The 15047-nt window shown below is 41.1% G+C and overlaps 1 protein-coding gene across 5 annotated transcripts in view; it reads right to left on the bottom strand.

The window, feature by feature from the left end:
* Positions 1-15047, bottom strand: part of MRTFA (myocardin related transcription factor A) — a 102538-nt gene that overhangs the window by 19758 nt on the left and 67733 nt on the right. For all 5 annotated transcript variants that reach the window (XM_072868506.1, XM_072868498.1, XM_072868523.1 and 2 more), the window contains one exon: positions 14086-14151. In XM_072868506.1, coding sequence (XP_072724607.1) covers positions 14086-14151 — 66 coding nt within the window. The remainder of the gene's footprint in view (positions 1-14085; positions 14152-15047) is intronic.

The following is a 15047-nucleotide window of genomic DNA, read 5'->3' as shown; positions in this document are numbered from 1 at the left end:
AAAAAACTTCAGCTTTAAAGATAAGTTGCAAGTCTTTTGAAGACAGAAATCTAAATTGTACAGTTAATAACTCCAAAGTATTGCATCTAGGCCCTATGAAATATAATCTACTTGTATTATTTTTCACTTAAGACCAATGATTAAGTATTTCTCAAATGTAACTTCATAATGAAATCTCAAAAGGCTATTAAAAAATAAAAGCCCTCGAGTAAATACAATGTAAGAAACTACTTCTAATGCACATGTAGATTTCTAAACTTTCCTACAGAATAAAATGGAGTAGCCAAAGACAAAGTGTTAAGACAGACAATATTTCTGCGAAATATAAACAGAGTCCCTCTAGGCTCACATCAATGGGATAAAAAGTAGAATTTAGTCCATATGCCAGGAATTCTGAACACACCAGGGCATCATAGATGGGATTCAGACTACAGAAGTGAACGAAGAATAATTTGTAGAATAAATTAACAATAATTGAGAACTAACCATAGCGACTGAGTATACAGACCCCTACAATGATGGGGCAAATAGTTCCTGTTCACACTAAAGACAGTTTCATACAAGCTGGTTATGGAGAGAAATCACCAGAGAAAGTTATGCAAGCTGTGAAATGGGAGTGCACTGATTGCATTTTGGGATAAACCAAAGTAAGGGTAGAGATGTGGTTTTGCAATAACTGCACAAATAATACAAAAAACTTCACTGGCTAGCTGAGACATCAACTCCTGGGCAGTCTGACCATCACTCTTCAATTAAGAGCAAGCAACAAATAATATTGGGAAATACTCTTTTCAAGCCGCATGAACTGCTTGTCAATATGCACGTGCTTGAACTTAAACACACATTTCTTTCATTGTATGCGTATCACAGAAAAGTGAAATAGAAGTTCAGGTAGACTTGGGCAAAGACACCATGCAATACATAAATCACTATAAAAATCTACCCTGGAGACAAGCAAAGCAGGCTTCATCTTGAGTCTTCAAAAGCTCTCTACCACCGGAATGTGCAGGCATGGCAGTAATTCTTTACTCTCCCCTTCCTGCCCACCTCTGCTGTCAGTAAGAGGCAGCACATGAACTTTAAGTGACATTTCCCTGACGATAGCAAATGGTCAGGAAAGCCAACTGCATGAGTTCAGCTGATTTCACAGGTAGTCCAAGAAAACTCTTGCATACAGAAGGACAAAGCAAGAAGAAAAGAATCCCCAAGTAACAAAGAAAAAAAAAAGAAAAACCCTCCCCCAAATCACATACACATTAAATAGTAAGTAATGCAAAACTGCTACAGGAAGAGTCTTGTAAAGAACAATTTCAGTCTCTCATGACTAGTCCTCTGGAAACAAGCACTTGGTTGTAGCTCTCTGGGCTGGCAACATTACAGAGGACTTCATATTCGACCTCTGAAAATGTCAAGAGGGCACCAATCATTCACTGCTTCCCTCAGCAATCTAGGATGGGGCTGACGTGTCAGAAGAGAGTGTCTATTGTAAAATCATACTCCATTCGAAGTTAACTAAGCCTTGCACATTTTTCTGGCTTTGAAATGACTACATAGGCCAGAGCTGTGGAGCAACTCTGTTAACTTTGCTATAGCAAATGGTAAAAAAGAAAAATCCTATGAAGAACTCTGAAACAGTAAGGCTCTGGGTAAGCTCTACAGGAGACCCACCATGTAGACATGCCCCTCTTCCAGTTCCCACCACTGCCCTTCCTGGCCACTTGGCAATGATCCCTGTGAAACTATTCCTGCCCTCCGTACCCTGATGGCTTGCTCACCCGAGTGCTGCTTTATCCATTCCACTCAAAATTACCCATATCGACAAAGCTCTACTGTTCTCAGCCATATCAGCTGTTCTGGCTCATTCTGATGGTGTATGCAAATGAGCAGCTCAGCTGGCAGAGCAGAAGCAGTGGTAACCAGGTAGGCATGGGCCAGCACTTCTATCACTGACATAGGATTCATGTCCACAGCCCTTGGTACCTGAAGCAGCGGATATAACCACAGAAAAGGATGAAGAAACTCCAATCACCTAATCCTTTCTGACTGCTTAGGCTGGATAAAATGTACTAAACCATTCCTTACAGTAGTTTATCTAACCTGTTCTTGAAGACCTCTCACGAAAAAATGCAATGTTGTTGCAGAGAAATTATCCCAGTGCAGAGATATCCTTACTATTTAAAAACCTTTTCTGAATGTCTAACTTACATTTCCCTTCCTACAATTTATAGTCATTATTCCTTGTCTTACCTGCAATCATTACAGAGAACAATTTATTATCTTCCTCTTTGCATCTATCCCTATATATTTGAAAACTTTGGTTTTCCTATAGTGTTCTGCTATACAAAATGGCCAAAGCCAGTTGTTTCAACCTTCCCTTATAGATAACATTTCCCAGACCTTTGCTTGTTTACTCTCTTTTGGACTCCTTCCATTTGATCTGCATTTTTCTTGAAGTATAGTGTCCAAAATTTGGTACATATTCCAGTCTAGGCTTTATCAGCTTTTATAGAGCTAAATGATTATTAAATAATACTTCTCAGTTATACGTCCCAACCAGTTTGCCTTTTTTGTGTACGTAAAATGCGTAACATGTTCACTTGAGCTTGGCCCACAAACCATGAAAGGTCTCCAGTCCTCTTCTGCAGAACTGCTATCTAGCCAGCCACTCCCCATCCTCAATTCACGCCACTGACTAGACGTACCAAAATGTAGAAACTCTGCATTTTAATTTGGTTTTGTCCCATATTTTTCAGCTTCTCCAAATATTTTGAGTCCCAACACTGTCCTCCTCCCAGCATACTAATCTGCAAGCTTATAAACATGCACACTATTCCTTTGTTTACACCACATTACTGAAAATACCAAATAGTATCAGACATGGACCTCCTCCTTCCCCACTCAAAAGCCCTGCTCAACACATCCTCCCAGTCTGACACCAAGCCTTTATTCCAATACTGTTCTCTCACCAGTTGCATGTGCAGCTTCAAGTTGTCCCAGCTTGCTTACAAAAATGTCAGGCAAGCCTGTGTCAAACACCTTACTAAACCCAAGAACTGCAAAAAGACATTTAACATCCTGACTTCCTGGGGAGGCAGTTCAACAAATGTTTAGTCTGGTGGTAGGTCCAGCTTAAGTAATGACCTCTTCTTCCCCCTCCCCCATGTCCCACTCATTTCTGCCTCGCCATTCATGGTCCAATGGTACTCATGCCACACAGGGAGCTGTACTAGGGAACTGTCACCATAAAGTAACTCCAGCACTTCCCCAGGGCACTTGCCCCTCCTCCGAAAGAGGTACTAGTTAACTCGGTTTGAATCCTTGATCTGTCTAACTGCGTGGCCAGCTTCGCTAGCTTTGCTAGCAAAACTTTGGGTGAGCTCTTGATGAGAACAGAGTGCTGCCAGAGAAAAAAAAACTTGTCAAACTACAACAGTAGTATTAGCCATTGAGAGTTTTTGTTTTCCACTGTATGCAAAAAATTCCTTGATACTTCTCTGCTACAGGGATATTTGAGAATGCAGAAGTAACTTCTGCAATGCCCAGTTTCAGTTAGGTATACCTTTTGCCTGCCCTTCTGATTTTGTTTTTACATGGTATGTACGTGGTATTTTCATCCACAATAAACTGCAGTTACACTTTCTGCCCTCGTTCTTGTACCTAGGCCTGGGAAAAGTATGTTAGCCCTCAGTTATGCTGACATTTGTGGACTCAGATCACAGTTCTTTTGAAAGAATTATTTTAACCTGGACTGGTATTGCTGGTTTACAGTACAGCTCCACAAACGAAAGTGTCAGCAAAACTGAGCAAAAACTGCCCTGCCAGACAAAGTCAGAAGAGGCTGGGTTTAAAGCCAGCGCTGCAGCAGGAGCCCCCCGCGCTGCTGAACCACAGCCCTCAGTGTCTGCGGACTGCCCCATACACCTTAGGAAAACGGCCTGATGTTACAAATGGCTGAACAAGCACTAAAAATGGTTTAGTGAAAGAATAGAAGGGACAACAGCATCACCAACAGGGTTTGGGACAGCACAGTCCAGCAGGTGCCCCTCACTGAGTTGTAAATACATTTGTCCCACTCAGACAACCACCTGGCAAGTTGCAACATCTACTGTTAAAGGGATGAGCTTGATACCCCTCACCTTTAGATGACTGACAGCAGGACATGATTTCCCTGCCACAGATGGGTTGGCTAGCAAGGATCTCATGAAATTTCTACCACATACATCCTAGTTTTTTAGTCTCTCTGCTACTTATTGTGGAGCATTTTGATGCTTCATCACCAGAATTCCTGAAGCATTAGTATCTTTGTGGTCACACCCTTAGCTACCATGAGAAATCTCCCTGGAGATGAATGATGCAACTGTTTTGTGCCTCCACCCTGCTTCAAAAATGTTTGCAGCTATACATTGCAACTACTGTCCTTCCATCTGACCCCCCCCAAGTTAAGCAGCAGCACAGAGGACCATCTATGATGATGCACACCTTTCCATACAAAGCACGGAGATGGATGCTGCTAATCTTCGCTTCATAGCAATGTACTAATTCCTATGAAACAGGGTCCAAAACTGCAATGCATGAATTCAGTGTTCCCTCAGTCCAAGACACGTTTTGAAGATGGCAATGCATGAATTTAGGGAGATACTGCTGCAAAGCATCAAACTGGTGCTGCTATAAACAGACTGAATCAAGGCCCAGGAATCAAACCCAAATTTCCAATACAACAGCAGAGACAAAAAGCCGGGCAAAATGCTTCAAACATTTTGTGTTCAGGGTTTACCCCGCAGCATACAAAAGCAAATTTTAGCCTTGCAAAGCTTTCAAAGATAGTCATACGCAGATCTCCAAGTTCCTGTTACCTAATGTGAGAAATAAGTGGAATCAGAACCAAAAGCAGTCACTCTAAGAACGAAACATATCAGGGGAAGGGGACTGACCCAACTGCTGAGAAAAAGAGGTCAAAACATTTGTACACCCTGCATTTACTTATGCAGCTGACAGAAGACACCAAGGTTTGCAAGGAACCAAGTAAAGGGAAGAATGAAAGGCAAAAGGGTCTTCACAGGCCCTCATAGCTCAAGTGTCTAGGGGGGAGGAGAGGCTGCAAAACCTTCTGCAATTGGTAAGATCACTACTGGAGGCTATCAGATATGTAGGCTGACAGAGGAGAGACAGCACATGAGCTTTCCTTGGCCACAGTATCTACCTCATCACAGACAACAAGGTGATATTTGAACTGCAAAACAGTTGGTGAGACAACATGCAGTCTTTGTAGAAAGCCTACTGATTCAAGTATTCTGCTCCTCAGTTAGATCAGTTCCTGAGGGAAAGGTAAAATCATCCTTTGCTATGACAAAGAGAAGCTCGTGTCATGTCCAAACCCAACCTCAGACATGCTGACTTAATTCAGAACAGCAGAAGGCCTTCTGCTGCAGCTATTCACCTCTGCTCTCAACCAAATTCTAGTTTCTCTCTCTTGTTTACTATGCTTTCGTAAAAACATGAGATAAAGTGCTGCAAATAGGCTCGACGACTTCCTCTGTTGGTTCAGGGTGGGGCTCCCACCCCATAGCATTCGGCGTGTAGCATATGGTAAGAGACACAAAACCTGAACCACAGATCAAGGCAGTTGGCATTTTCTTCCCCCCTTCATCTTCACCCCACTTCCAAAAAGCTTTTCTCATAGCATGGAAGAAAAAAGTATTCACAAACTGGGTCACATGCACAGAAGGAGCCATCATCTTGCTAGTGGGGCAGTATCAAAGAGCAGCATGCTGTAGAAATATGAAAAGGGGGTGAGGAATACACAGGTGATAGAAAAGAGATCTCCATCAGCACCTTTTTCTCCATATGCAGCTCCAGGAAGTTTCACATCTGGTACACAGACCTGATGATACTTGAGAATTCTTGCTGACTTCATACCCCTGGCATTGGTAAGAGCCCTCGAATTAAGACTAAGATCTGAGTATCAAGTTAAGGATAAGAAAAGAAGCCATAACTGGTAAATTGTGATTATGCAAACCCCAAAACATATAAACTCAGAAAATTCAAAATTAAGATTGACCTAAAAAACTAATCCAAATATTTTTATGAAGGTGAGAAACACATCTCTGGCCCCAAACAAAGGCAGCTTTGCCCTTCAGTGACACCCTTCAAGCATAATGTCATTGTTATTAAAGAATTATGAGTGTTTCTAGTCTCAAACTGAAGGAAGGCTGAAGAAAGGTTCTTCCCCACATCGTTAGTGTTGCCAGCACTGCCAAAGCATGGCATTACAGTTACAGTGCTACGGCTTTACAGAGCCTTCCCTATGACCGAGCTATTCCAATCAATAGAGATATGGCACAGAAGACAGCAGCCAAATAAAGGCTGTGTTAGCTAGATTGTTTGGTGAGGCTCAAGCTGTTGTGGAAGCCAGAGCTGAAGAAGTCCTGCTTTCCTGACACCCTACCTCATAGAGCCACTCCTTCTCCTGCATTACACTCATGAGCCTGCACTGCATACTGGCTCATGGAGCTGTTGCTCCCCAAAAAAGCCACTTTCCAGCTCCCTGAACTGGGCTTGCCCTGGTTGCATGAGCATCCATACAGGTGGGACTGTGGTACCCTGCCTCAGCTCAGCTCATCATGGAGCTGCGCACCAGCTGAGCTGCTTCGATCGCCTGAACCAAGCACCTCTCCAGAGCCCACATCCACAACTCAGCAAAGCTGTCAGTAACTTTATTACAGTGGTATCTCCTTTACAATACAGCTGAAGTGTAAGATTTTCATTAGTTTTAACTGTGTGAAAAGCCTGAAGTGTAGAAATTGACAGAAAGGGCTAAGATTTTTCAAGGCTCTACACCGAGTTACTTTAAACTCTAACAGATATGTGTAATTTCTCAGGAAGTTCACCCTCTTTAGGAGCAAAATAGAAATTGTCACCCATGGTAACAGTATCAGATCTATGGGTGAGTATGGCTACAGCTTTGTGTCAAAGAACATTTACAGCAAACACAGATAGTATAACCTGCTCTGTCCATCCCCATTAACTCTTGGTATTCAAAAGACATCACCTAAATCTTGAACTGAAAAATAAAAAAGATAAAAGAAAGCTTCATTACAATTAGGATTATGCCACCTCCAAACTGAAGAGGAAAAGGGAGATAAGGAACTTGTAGCGAGAACCCTTTGATCCATGCATTGCTAGACCAGACTTCATGCCTGCTTCTTGGACGGATAATCGCCCTTTGCAAACTCTTCTGACAACTTTACGGAGTGCCCAGGCTAGGAGAGGTGTGGGGCCATGAGAAGAAAAAGGAGAGACCATTCCAGCCAACGAGTAAGAATGAACCTAAGATGACTGTGGGAACATGAAGGGGAAAAAGCTGTTATTACATACCAGATTTTACTCCCCTGAATTATATTTATCTCGCAACCGGCAGAGTCAATTCTTTTATCATTGCAGAGATCAAGGACTAAACACAGCCTATCAAACCCCTGAGAATGGCCTTTTCTTTCTACAACTTCAGAAAGGGCAAACAGCACATTTCCATTACTAACAAAATGAACTTCCCTACTCTAACCATGTCTCATTAATCACAGATGATATAAACACATGGAAAACAAACACAGACAGCTATCTAAAAATATAAACAAACCAGGTGCAGTTATTAGGCCCCTGACAATGAGGCTCTCAGCTTAAATGCACAGACTCCTTCTCCACACAAAGCCTCAAGGCTTTGAAATTGTGCTTCAAGAGAAGAGATCAAAGTCAAAGAACCAGCAAATAATTCCTGGGAGACAAGTTACAGGTAGATGATCAAATTAAAATAAAACCAGTTACAGATTTCTGTGCTACATGCCACAAACAGAAATACAGCTGCAAGTGCCCTCTACAGCTTTTGTTTGTTTTACGATACCTGCTTAGTGTTCCAGCCTTACTCTCAGAGCATGACATCGAGTATATCAAAAGTCTCACTGCAGCCTCTCTTTTTGAGGTCCCATTCTGTACACAATGAACCAGGAAACAGCAAGGTTTCAGAGGTTAAATGGAGTATTAAAAAAAAGTTGTTATTATTTTTAGATCTTCAAGACCTGACAGATTTGCACACTTTATTAAACAAGTCTGGGAGTAATTATATTTACAGGCTATATGTTTGTTTTTAACTCCTTATCCTAAATGAAAGTACAGTTTCAGCCTGTTTTGTGGAAAAAAAAGGTATGAAAGTGAAGCAGTCACCAATGGGCAGAATAGCAGACACTAGATGGCAGGGAAGTAAAAATTTGTATTTTTGTTTTGTTACTATAAATATATTCCAAAAACTATAAGGAACATCACTACAAAGACCTGATATGTAAAGCAGCGAGAGAATGACAGGAACACGTTACGCAGCAGAGATAGGTAAAGCAGGAAGAGCTCTTTTGGGGTGTTAAAGCAACTGGTTTATCTGCAGCTCAAATATAACATGCAACGGTCTCGAAATGTCGACTGCATAGCCACACTGCAACACTTAAGAATCAGTAAAACTCCACATAGGCATAGCAGTTCATCTTCTATCCCAGCCTTTACGTGGAAGATAAAATATTGTTGAGACATTAAGAATTGCACCTGAAGTCATCAGCATGACTGCAGAATGATTCCTGCCATGAAAAATACTGCACATGTAGATAACTGTGTATGTTCCAACAGCTTACTGCCTCTCCTTTCTTTGACATACATCAAAAGATGCTCCTATTTCACAATTAACAGTTAACCAATTAAAAAAGCTAGGTTTTTTGTTTTCTTTTGTTTCTGACAACATTTAATATGTTCTGCTGTAGCTATTGTTTGTGACAGGAATCAGAAGTTGACTATATCCTCAAAGGACAGGTCTCCTTCAACTACTGTCCCATATACTGTATTGACAAGTTTCAGGTTTAAAACTGGCAGCTTAATAGAAAATATGAACATGAATAAAATATTAAATATAGAACTATGCAATAAAGTTGGAAGTGCATCATTTTCATCAACCAAATTACTTTTTTAAAATTGAGAAGTGGTTAGACTATCAGGTAAAGGCTAAAGCAGCCATATAATTTTTAGAGACCCTACACAGACACAAGTGTGGATGTATGGCCAAATCTGGGAGTTGAGGTGTTCAAGTCTAGAGATGTGGTTTAACTTTAGAAACACACATGGCAAGCATTTTGCTTCCTGAAATCAATACCTCAAAGATCCTTGTTTTCTTGTGATGGTAGCTATGCTGAATGCAGAAGACCAGTTACAAACTTTGCCTTTGTTGATGATGATCAATACTGATATGCCAAAGCATAACCTGTGCTCTGTATCCTCAAATCACTACGTGTCCCCAGGAAATGGCAATTCCTTTAGAATTAATTCTAAGCAATGTCTCACAGCCCTCCAAAAAAGCAAATACTGTATTTTAGTTTTATAACAAATATTAAATTTTCTCCATTAACCTTTTGGCTACAAAAAAACCACAGCTAGTGATATGAGAGGCCTAATGAGATTATAATCATTAGACTGCCTGCTGTATTACAATCATTCCTAATTGCGTGACATGTTGCAATTGAACTATGGCGCACTCCCCTCGTGTAGTCCGGAGATAAAATACACTCTCTTCAGGAGAGCCTGAGACCCAGCAGCACAAGATTCACAAATCTTGTATTCCAAAATACGCTCAAGCAAGTAAGAGGCTGCACGTCCAAGCAGAAAACTGCATCGGAGTGTTGGTAACACACACCTATAGCATGGAAACACCTCAGTGTCTGTAAAAACATTCACATTAGAAAAAGAGCACAAACTCCATCCTGTTTGGATTCTACACACATTCATGCATCCTCCATATATCTCTTCCTGGAACCCAAACATACAGTCAGAGTAGCTGGATGTGGAAACCAAAACTGGCAAACATCCAATACACTGAAACAAAAAAGAAGCTCCTGGAAATTCTCTGCCTGTGCTGCAGCCACCCTCCTTCTAGTTTTCAGTCCAAACAATGCCCTTTTCAAAGGCTGCCTGTGTCACCTTTCAGATATTCACAAAGCAGTGCTATAGAGCAATAGAAGGCACATTCCCAGAAATGATCTTCTACTTCTGTTTCGCCTGGTAGGTGAATCTGATGGTCACAACAACAGCTTTCCTGCAGGATTCTGCCACGTGACAACCCTGCGTGCTTGCCTATATTTTGTGTTTGCAGCCAGAAGCCAAAGATCCCGATCCCGATGGATAAAACAACGGGCATGTGAAGCTTTAAACCTTGCAAAACAGAAAAAGCGCAACATATTTTGCAAAGCAGAGTATTGCTACGTTTGCCAAATATTTCCCCTAAAAATTTTTGCTGTTTTAGTTGAAGATACTTTCCACGTGTCTTTCTACTTAGATGCATGTTAGCTACTGTTTTAAACATTCTTTTCAAGGGTGGAAAACTGGGTGTTTAATGCTCCCCCAAAAACCGTACAATAGCTGTAACCTTTAAATTTGACACTGACAACTCTCAAACTGACAGCATCTGACTGTTCTTCTACAGCATGACAGAGTTCAAAGAGTTGAGCACAGACAGCAGTTTTTGTTTAGCTTGTATTTTATGAGGACGAGAAGATAAAAATCACCTCTGCACAGCTACAAAAAAATGCAAATAGCAAAAAAGCTTGTCTATTTGCACTATCAGAAAATAGGTGAAAACTTGAATAAATATGAAAACTCGGCTCTCCTTGTTTCTAGATACAGTCCTTCTAGCTCAAATCACAGGTATGTCAGATGCAGATGAAGACTTGCTTCCCACCTCTTTTCTATGGGCAACTGAGAATTTTAATCTTCAACTAATGAATCCTGCTACTGGTAAAAGGTTACACAAAGTGATAACAGAAAAGCAAGAAGAATTAATGAAGCATAAAAACCAATTATTTTGAATCCTCTGTCACTACTTATAAATGCTTTATTTCTTACTACAATACACTAATCTTTTAGTGAAGCACAGCCCTGCTTTAGGTGGTTGGTGGGTTGGAAAGGTTATTCAAGCAAGATTAAGTGTACTTGGTAAAAAAATGTTGAAACATTTGCCTTTCCTCTCTACCACATAAACAAAATTCCACATGGGAACAAAGTAAGCGATTCCCAGCACTGTTCCAAACAAGCAAAGCAGGAGTGGTGTGACTCTCACTCTCACTTCAAGGGGACACCAATGCGTCTTCTCCCACTCCTCAGGTTAACAGTGTCCAAAAACCTTGTGTTGATGGAAGCCTGAAATACAATTTCTCATTTAGGGCACCAAGCTGAATCTAAACACCATGTAAGACTTACACTGCAGTCAGGAGAACCAAAGGTACCAAAGTGAGTTTGCACACTAGATGATAGCTTTTAATGTAAAACAAAAACTTTTACTGCTCCCATACTTGTTTCATGGATTTTTGCGTGCCTGTTTGGCTACAAGATCCAGGAACTGATCTGTATTAAAGGCTAATCTAAACGAACATGTAGGATAGCATAGTAAGACCAAATCTGCACAGAATAACAGTTGATGCTGAGGAACTGACATCCACACTCCATACGTGAAGGTGAAATGGGAGGTATTGTGTCAGACAAGAACTAGTCTGGTCCCATGGACTGAATGCATATTAGCTGTAGGTAGAGTATTTTCCACTTCACTTTCATCCCAATTTAATCCAACTCTCAAACTTCATTTCATGGTGCAAAGCAAGGTACAGTAGGCAGGTGCAATCAGGATCTTCACTTCAAACGCACCTTCCTGATGCAAGCTATAATGCTAATGTAGATACAGCTGCAACTACCACAATTCTTTCAAGAGTGTTAAGGCTCTCCAGATGGAAAATAAAGGCTAGAAGCCAACCAGTATTTCACATGGAAAGAGTGCTCCAGCTCATTTCATTCAGCACCAAACCATCCTCTGGATTCCTACTTTTGTATTTTTGTTAAATCATCATAAAGGGCTGTGTGGGTCTTGGTTCCTGACTAACAAACTCAAGAAGGAGACATGGGGCCCAGTATAGCCATGCTTAGTAGTAGATGACAGAGGAACAAGATTAAGTACCTAAATGTTTTCACAGACAGAGTGTGCAGGGCAGAGAGATGAAAGAATATAGGATACCTGCACATTCCCAGTAGTAAGTAAAAATGTCTGTTCTGATCTGGTGAAAGTAGAAGCAAAGCTGTCATGGCTCTGTGACCCCTTCAGGAGCAACATGGTCCCTAGTCATCCTCTGTACTTCTCAGGTTAAAAATGGGACTTTTGCTTTAAGTATCACAATTTATCTCACATCTGATCTTCTCATTAAAAATGGCCCAGGCAAATAATGTTTTAAACATTTCCCTATGTGTGGTTATTTCCAGTTGGCAGGTATGGGTAAATGATACCATGGCTTGGAGGGAACTAATTTCAAATCATTTTTAGAACAGATCTGCTAAAGTGGTTTTTCTTCATTGCAGAAAGGACCTTTTCATGTGTCGCCAATATTTTCACAATGATATTTCACTGAGCATTCTTCTTTGGTCTGTCATAAAACTCACATGCAAGAGACATAAATGAAGCAACGAAGGGCACAAGTCTGCAAAGACTAGTCATTTAGGCTATATTTTAAGCAAATTTAAGACTGACTAATTACTTGTGTGCCTTACTTGAATTACTTGCAAGGGCCTCATTTTCAAAGGGCCCGTAAAACAGACCCCTCTCAGGAATCACAAGTTTGGCCAGCCACACTCTGAAGAAAGCCAGTACTGAACATAACTTAATACAGTATTTGCATACATATCCACCTAAAGCAGGAGACCACAAAGAAGTCAGGAACATTTTCTTCTGGGAAGCATTACTAAAAGGGCGCAGCCACCGGGACACTAGTCTTTCATCCAAAAGCAAGAGTATTCTGTAGAAGCACGTATACGAGTTCCCCAAGTAAAAATAAGATGACAGGCATGATGTACTATATCCAGACAGGACAAGCTTTCCTTTTTGATTTGGTAATAGAATTTCAAGTAGGGGTCCCAGAAACATCTTGAGCGTGTCACTACCTTCCAGAGAGCCACTTCAGCTGAGAGAGTGCTGCTGACAGGTTCTCTTCATTCAGAGAGAGAACTGACAGCCTAAGCTTACACCTTTAGCAAAGTCACATCACTGTATCATATTACAGTGTGCACCCCAGAAACAGAAGGAATGAGAAACTCCTCATTACTACACTGTCTTCAAAAAAGGTTTGTGAAATGGGGAAGGGGGAAAGTTTTTGAAAGAAGAAAACATATACCTGATCCATTGCCTTTTACTGAAGCTGTTAAGTGAAACTGAGACGACCTCAAAAATAAAACACTTGCCCTTTGGTCTTGCTTCAAGTTGTTACCTATAAGTCATCTAGTTCGGAGGTACCAAAGCATGACAAAACTATTTGTCAGGTATCTTTTTGCATTTTGGGGGGAAGGAGAGGAACAAAACAAAAAAATACCTTCTCCAACACTAACATGACAGTGAATTTATTAAAGCTTGGCATTAGGGTATATCCTATGTGTCCACACAGACAAGTAAAAGTTCTCTGGCTCTGCAGATTTTGCCTTCCCCTGCAGGAAGGAGACTGGCTGATACCCATAGGGCTCTTTCTAGCTGTTTTCTAGCTATAAACATAAAATATGGTCCCTTGTTGGTTAACATCTTGTACACACAGCCTGTTTTCACTCAGTTTATGGAATATGTACATACAAAGTTACAACTGCCTCAGAGGTCTGGGGAGCTGACAAACAAGAACAGAAACTGCAGAGGCAGGAAGCCTGTTAAAAGAGTGATTACCAGCATGTATGAAGTATATAAGGCACTTCTAACATAGCATGTTCTCCAGAAGACTCTTCTCCACTGTGATCAAATATAAACATTGTTTTGGAGTACAGTTACACTTGGAGCCATTACTCTCTTCCTCAGTATCAGAAGTGGCCCCATACCTAGAGTACCAACACTTCAGAAGAACCAAGTTGGGTGGGACAGGGTGGGGTTCCTATATCTGATGTTTTTCATCCAGAAACAGAGAATCTGATCTTTCAAATCAAATATGAAACCACTCTGCACTCAAAAACATGCATAAAAACACCAAGACAAAGAGCTTAAGTGATACTTACGCGGCATGATCCCTTGGCTCACCAGCTCCTCCCGTGTGCGTCGCTGCTGGAGCTTCAACTGCAGCACTGCACAACAGCAGAGAGAGGGAAGAGAAGGAAACCCATCAGTGCGAGGAACAACTGAAGAGACATTTTCAAATGCATCTTGTTTTCTTTGGATGCCAAGGCGCTAGCGAGCAGCAGAACAAAAAGACCCCCTTCCCACCCTGCTCCCCTGCACCACTGCAATTGCAGAAGTGGCCTTCAGCAGTCAGGTTTCCGTATTCTGCTGTGGGCAACAGGGAGAGGAAGTTGCGCAGGGTCTTGGCAGGGTGATAAAAATCCGCAAAGCCAGGCCTGTTTCTCAATTCTTTCTAGAGCACCAACTTCTTTCCAAACCATTAATATTAAAAAACAAACAAAGAGAAACACCGGCTGACAGTCCTCCAATAAACACAGAGTGACACCCCAGCTGCTAATGACTCCTGAAAACTCTAATTACCATGTGTAGATTAAATTGATACGACAAAATTATTGGTCATTACTCTAAATTACAAGGCTGATTTCCTTCCTCAACTCAGAAATTCACCTCCAGAAACATCTCATGAAAGTGAAATATCATGGATATATCTAGAAGTGTCCTTGTTGCACAGTAAAAGGAATCCCTTATCACTAGGATTTTTCCTATTTATCTTAGAGTAACAGAACATATGCATTACCTGTATGAAATGCAATTATATTTGTTTTCTAATGCTAATCTCTGGAATAGTAATAATTTCAACATTTGGATTATAACAGCTGTTTCCCTTTAAACTACACAATCAAAGCAATATTCTAGAGATTGCTCTTGCAAACAAAGACAGCTTCCATACAAAAGGGACCTTACAAAATTGAAGAAAAAAGCACATGCGTGTGTGCACACACGTGTGCGCATGCACACGTGTGTGCACACACACACGCATCAATTTAGGACAACCTGAGTG

This window comes from Ciconia boyciana, chromosome 1, assembly GCF_034638445.1.
Source record: "Ciconia boyciana chromosome 1, ASM3463844v1, whole genome shotgun sequence".
Classification (NCBI taxonomy): Eukaryota; Metazoa; Chordata; class Aves; order Ciconiiformes; family Ciconiidae; genus Ciconia; species Ciconia boyciana.
This window is presented reverse-complemented; position numbering and strand designations above follow the sequence as displayed.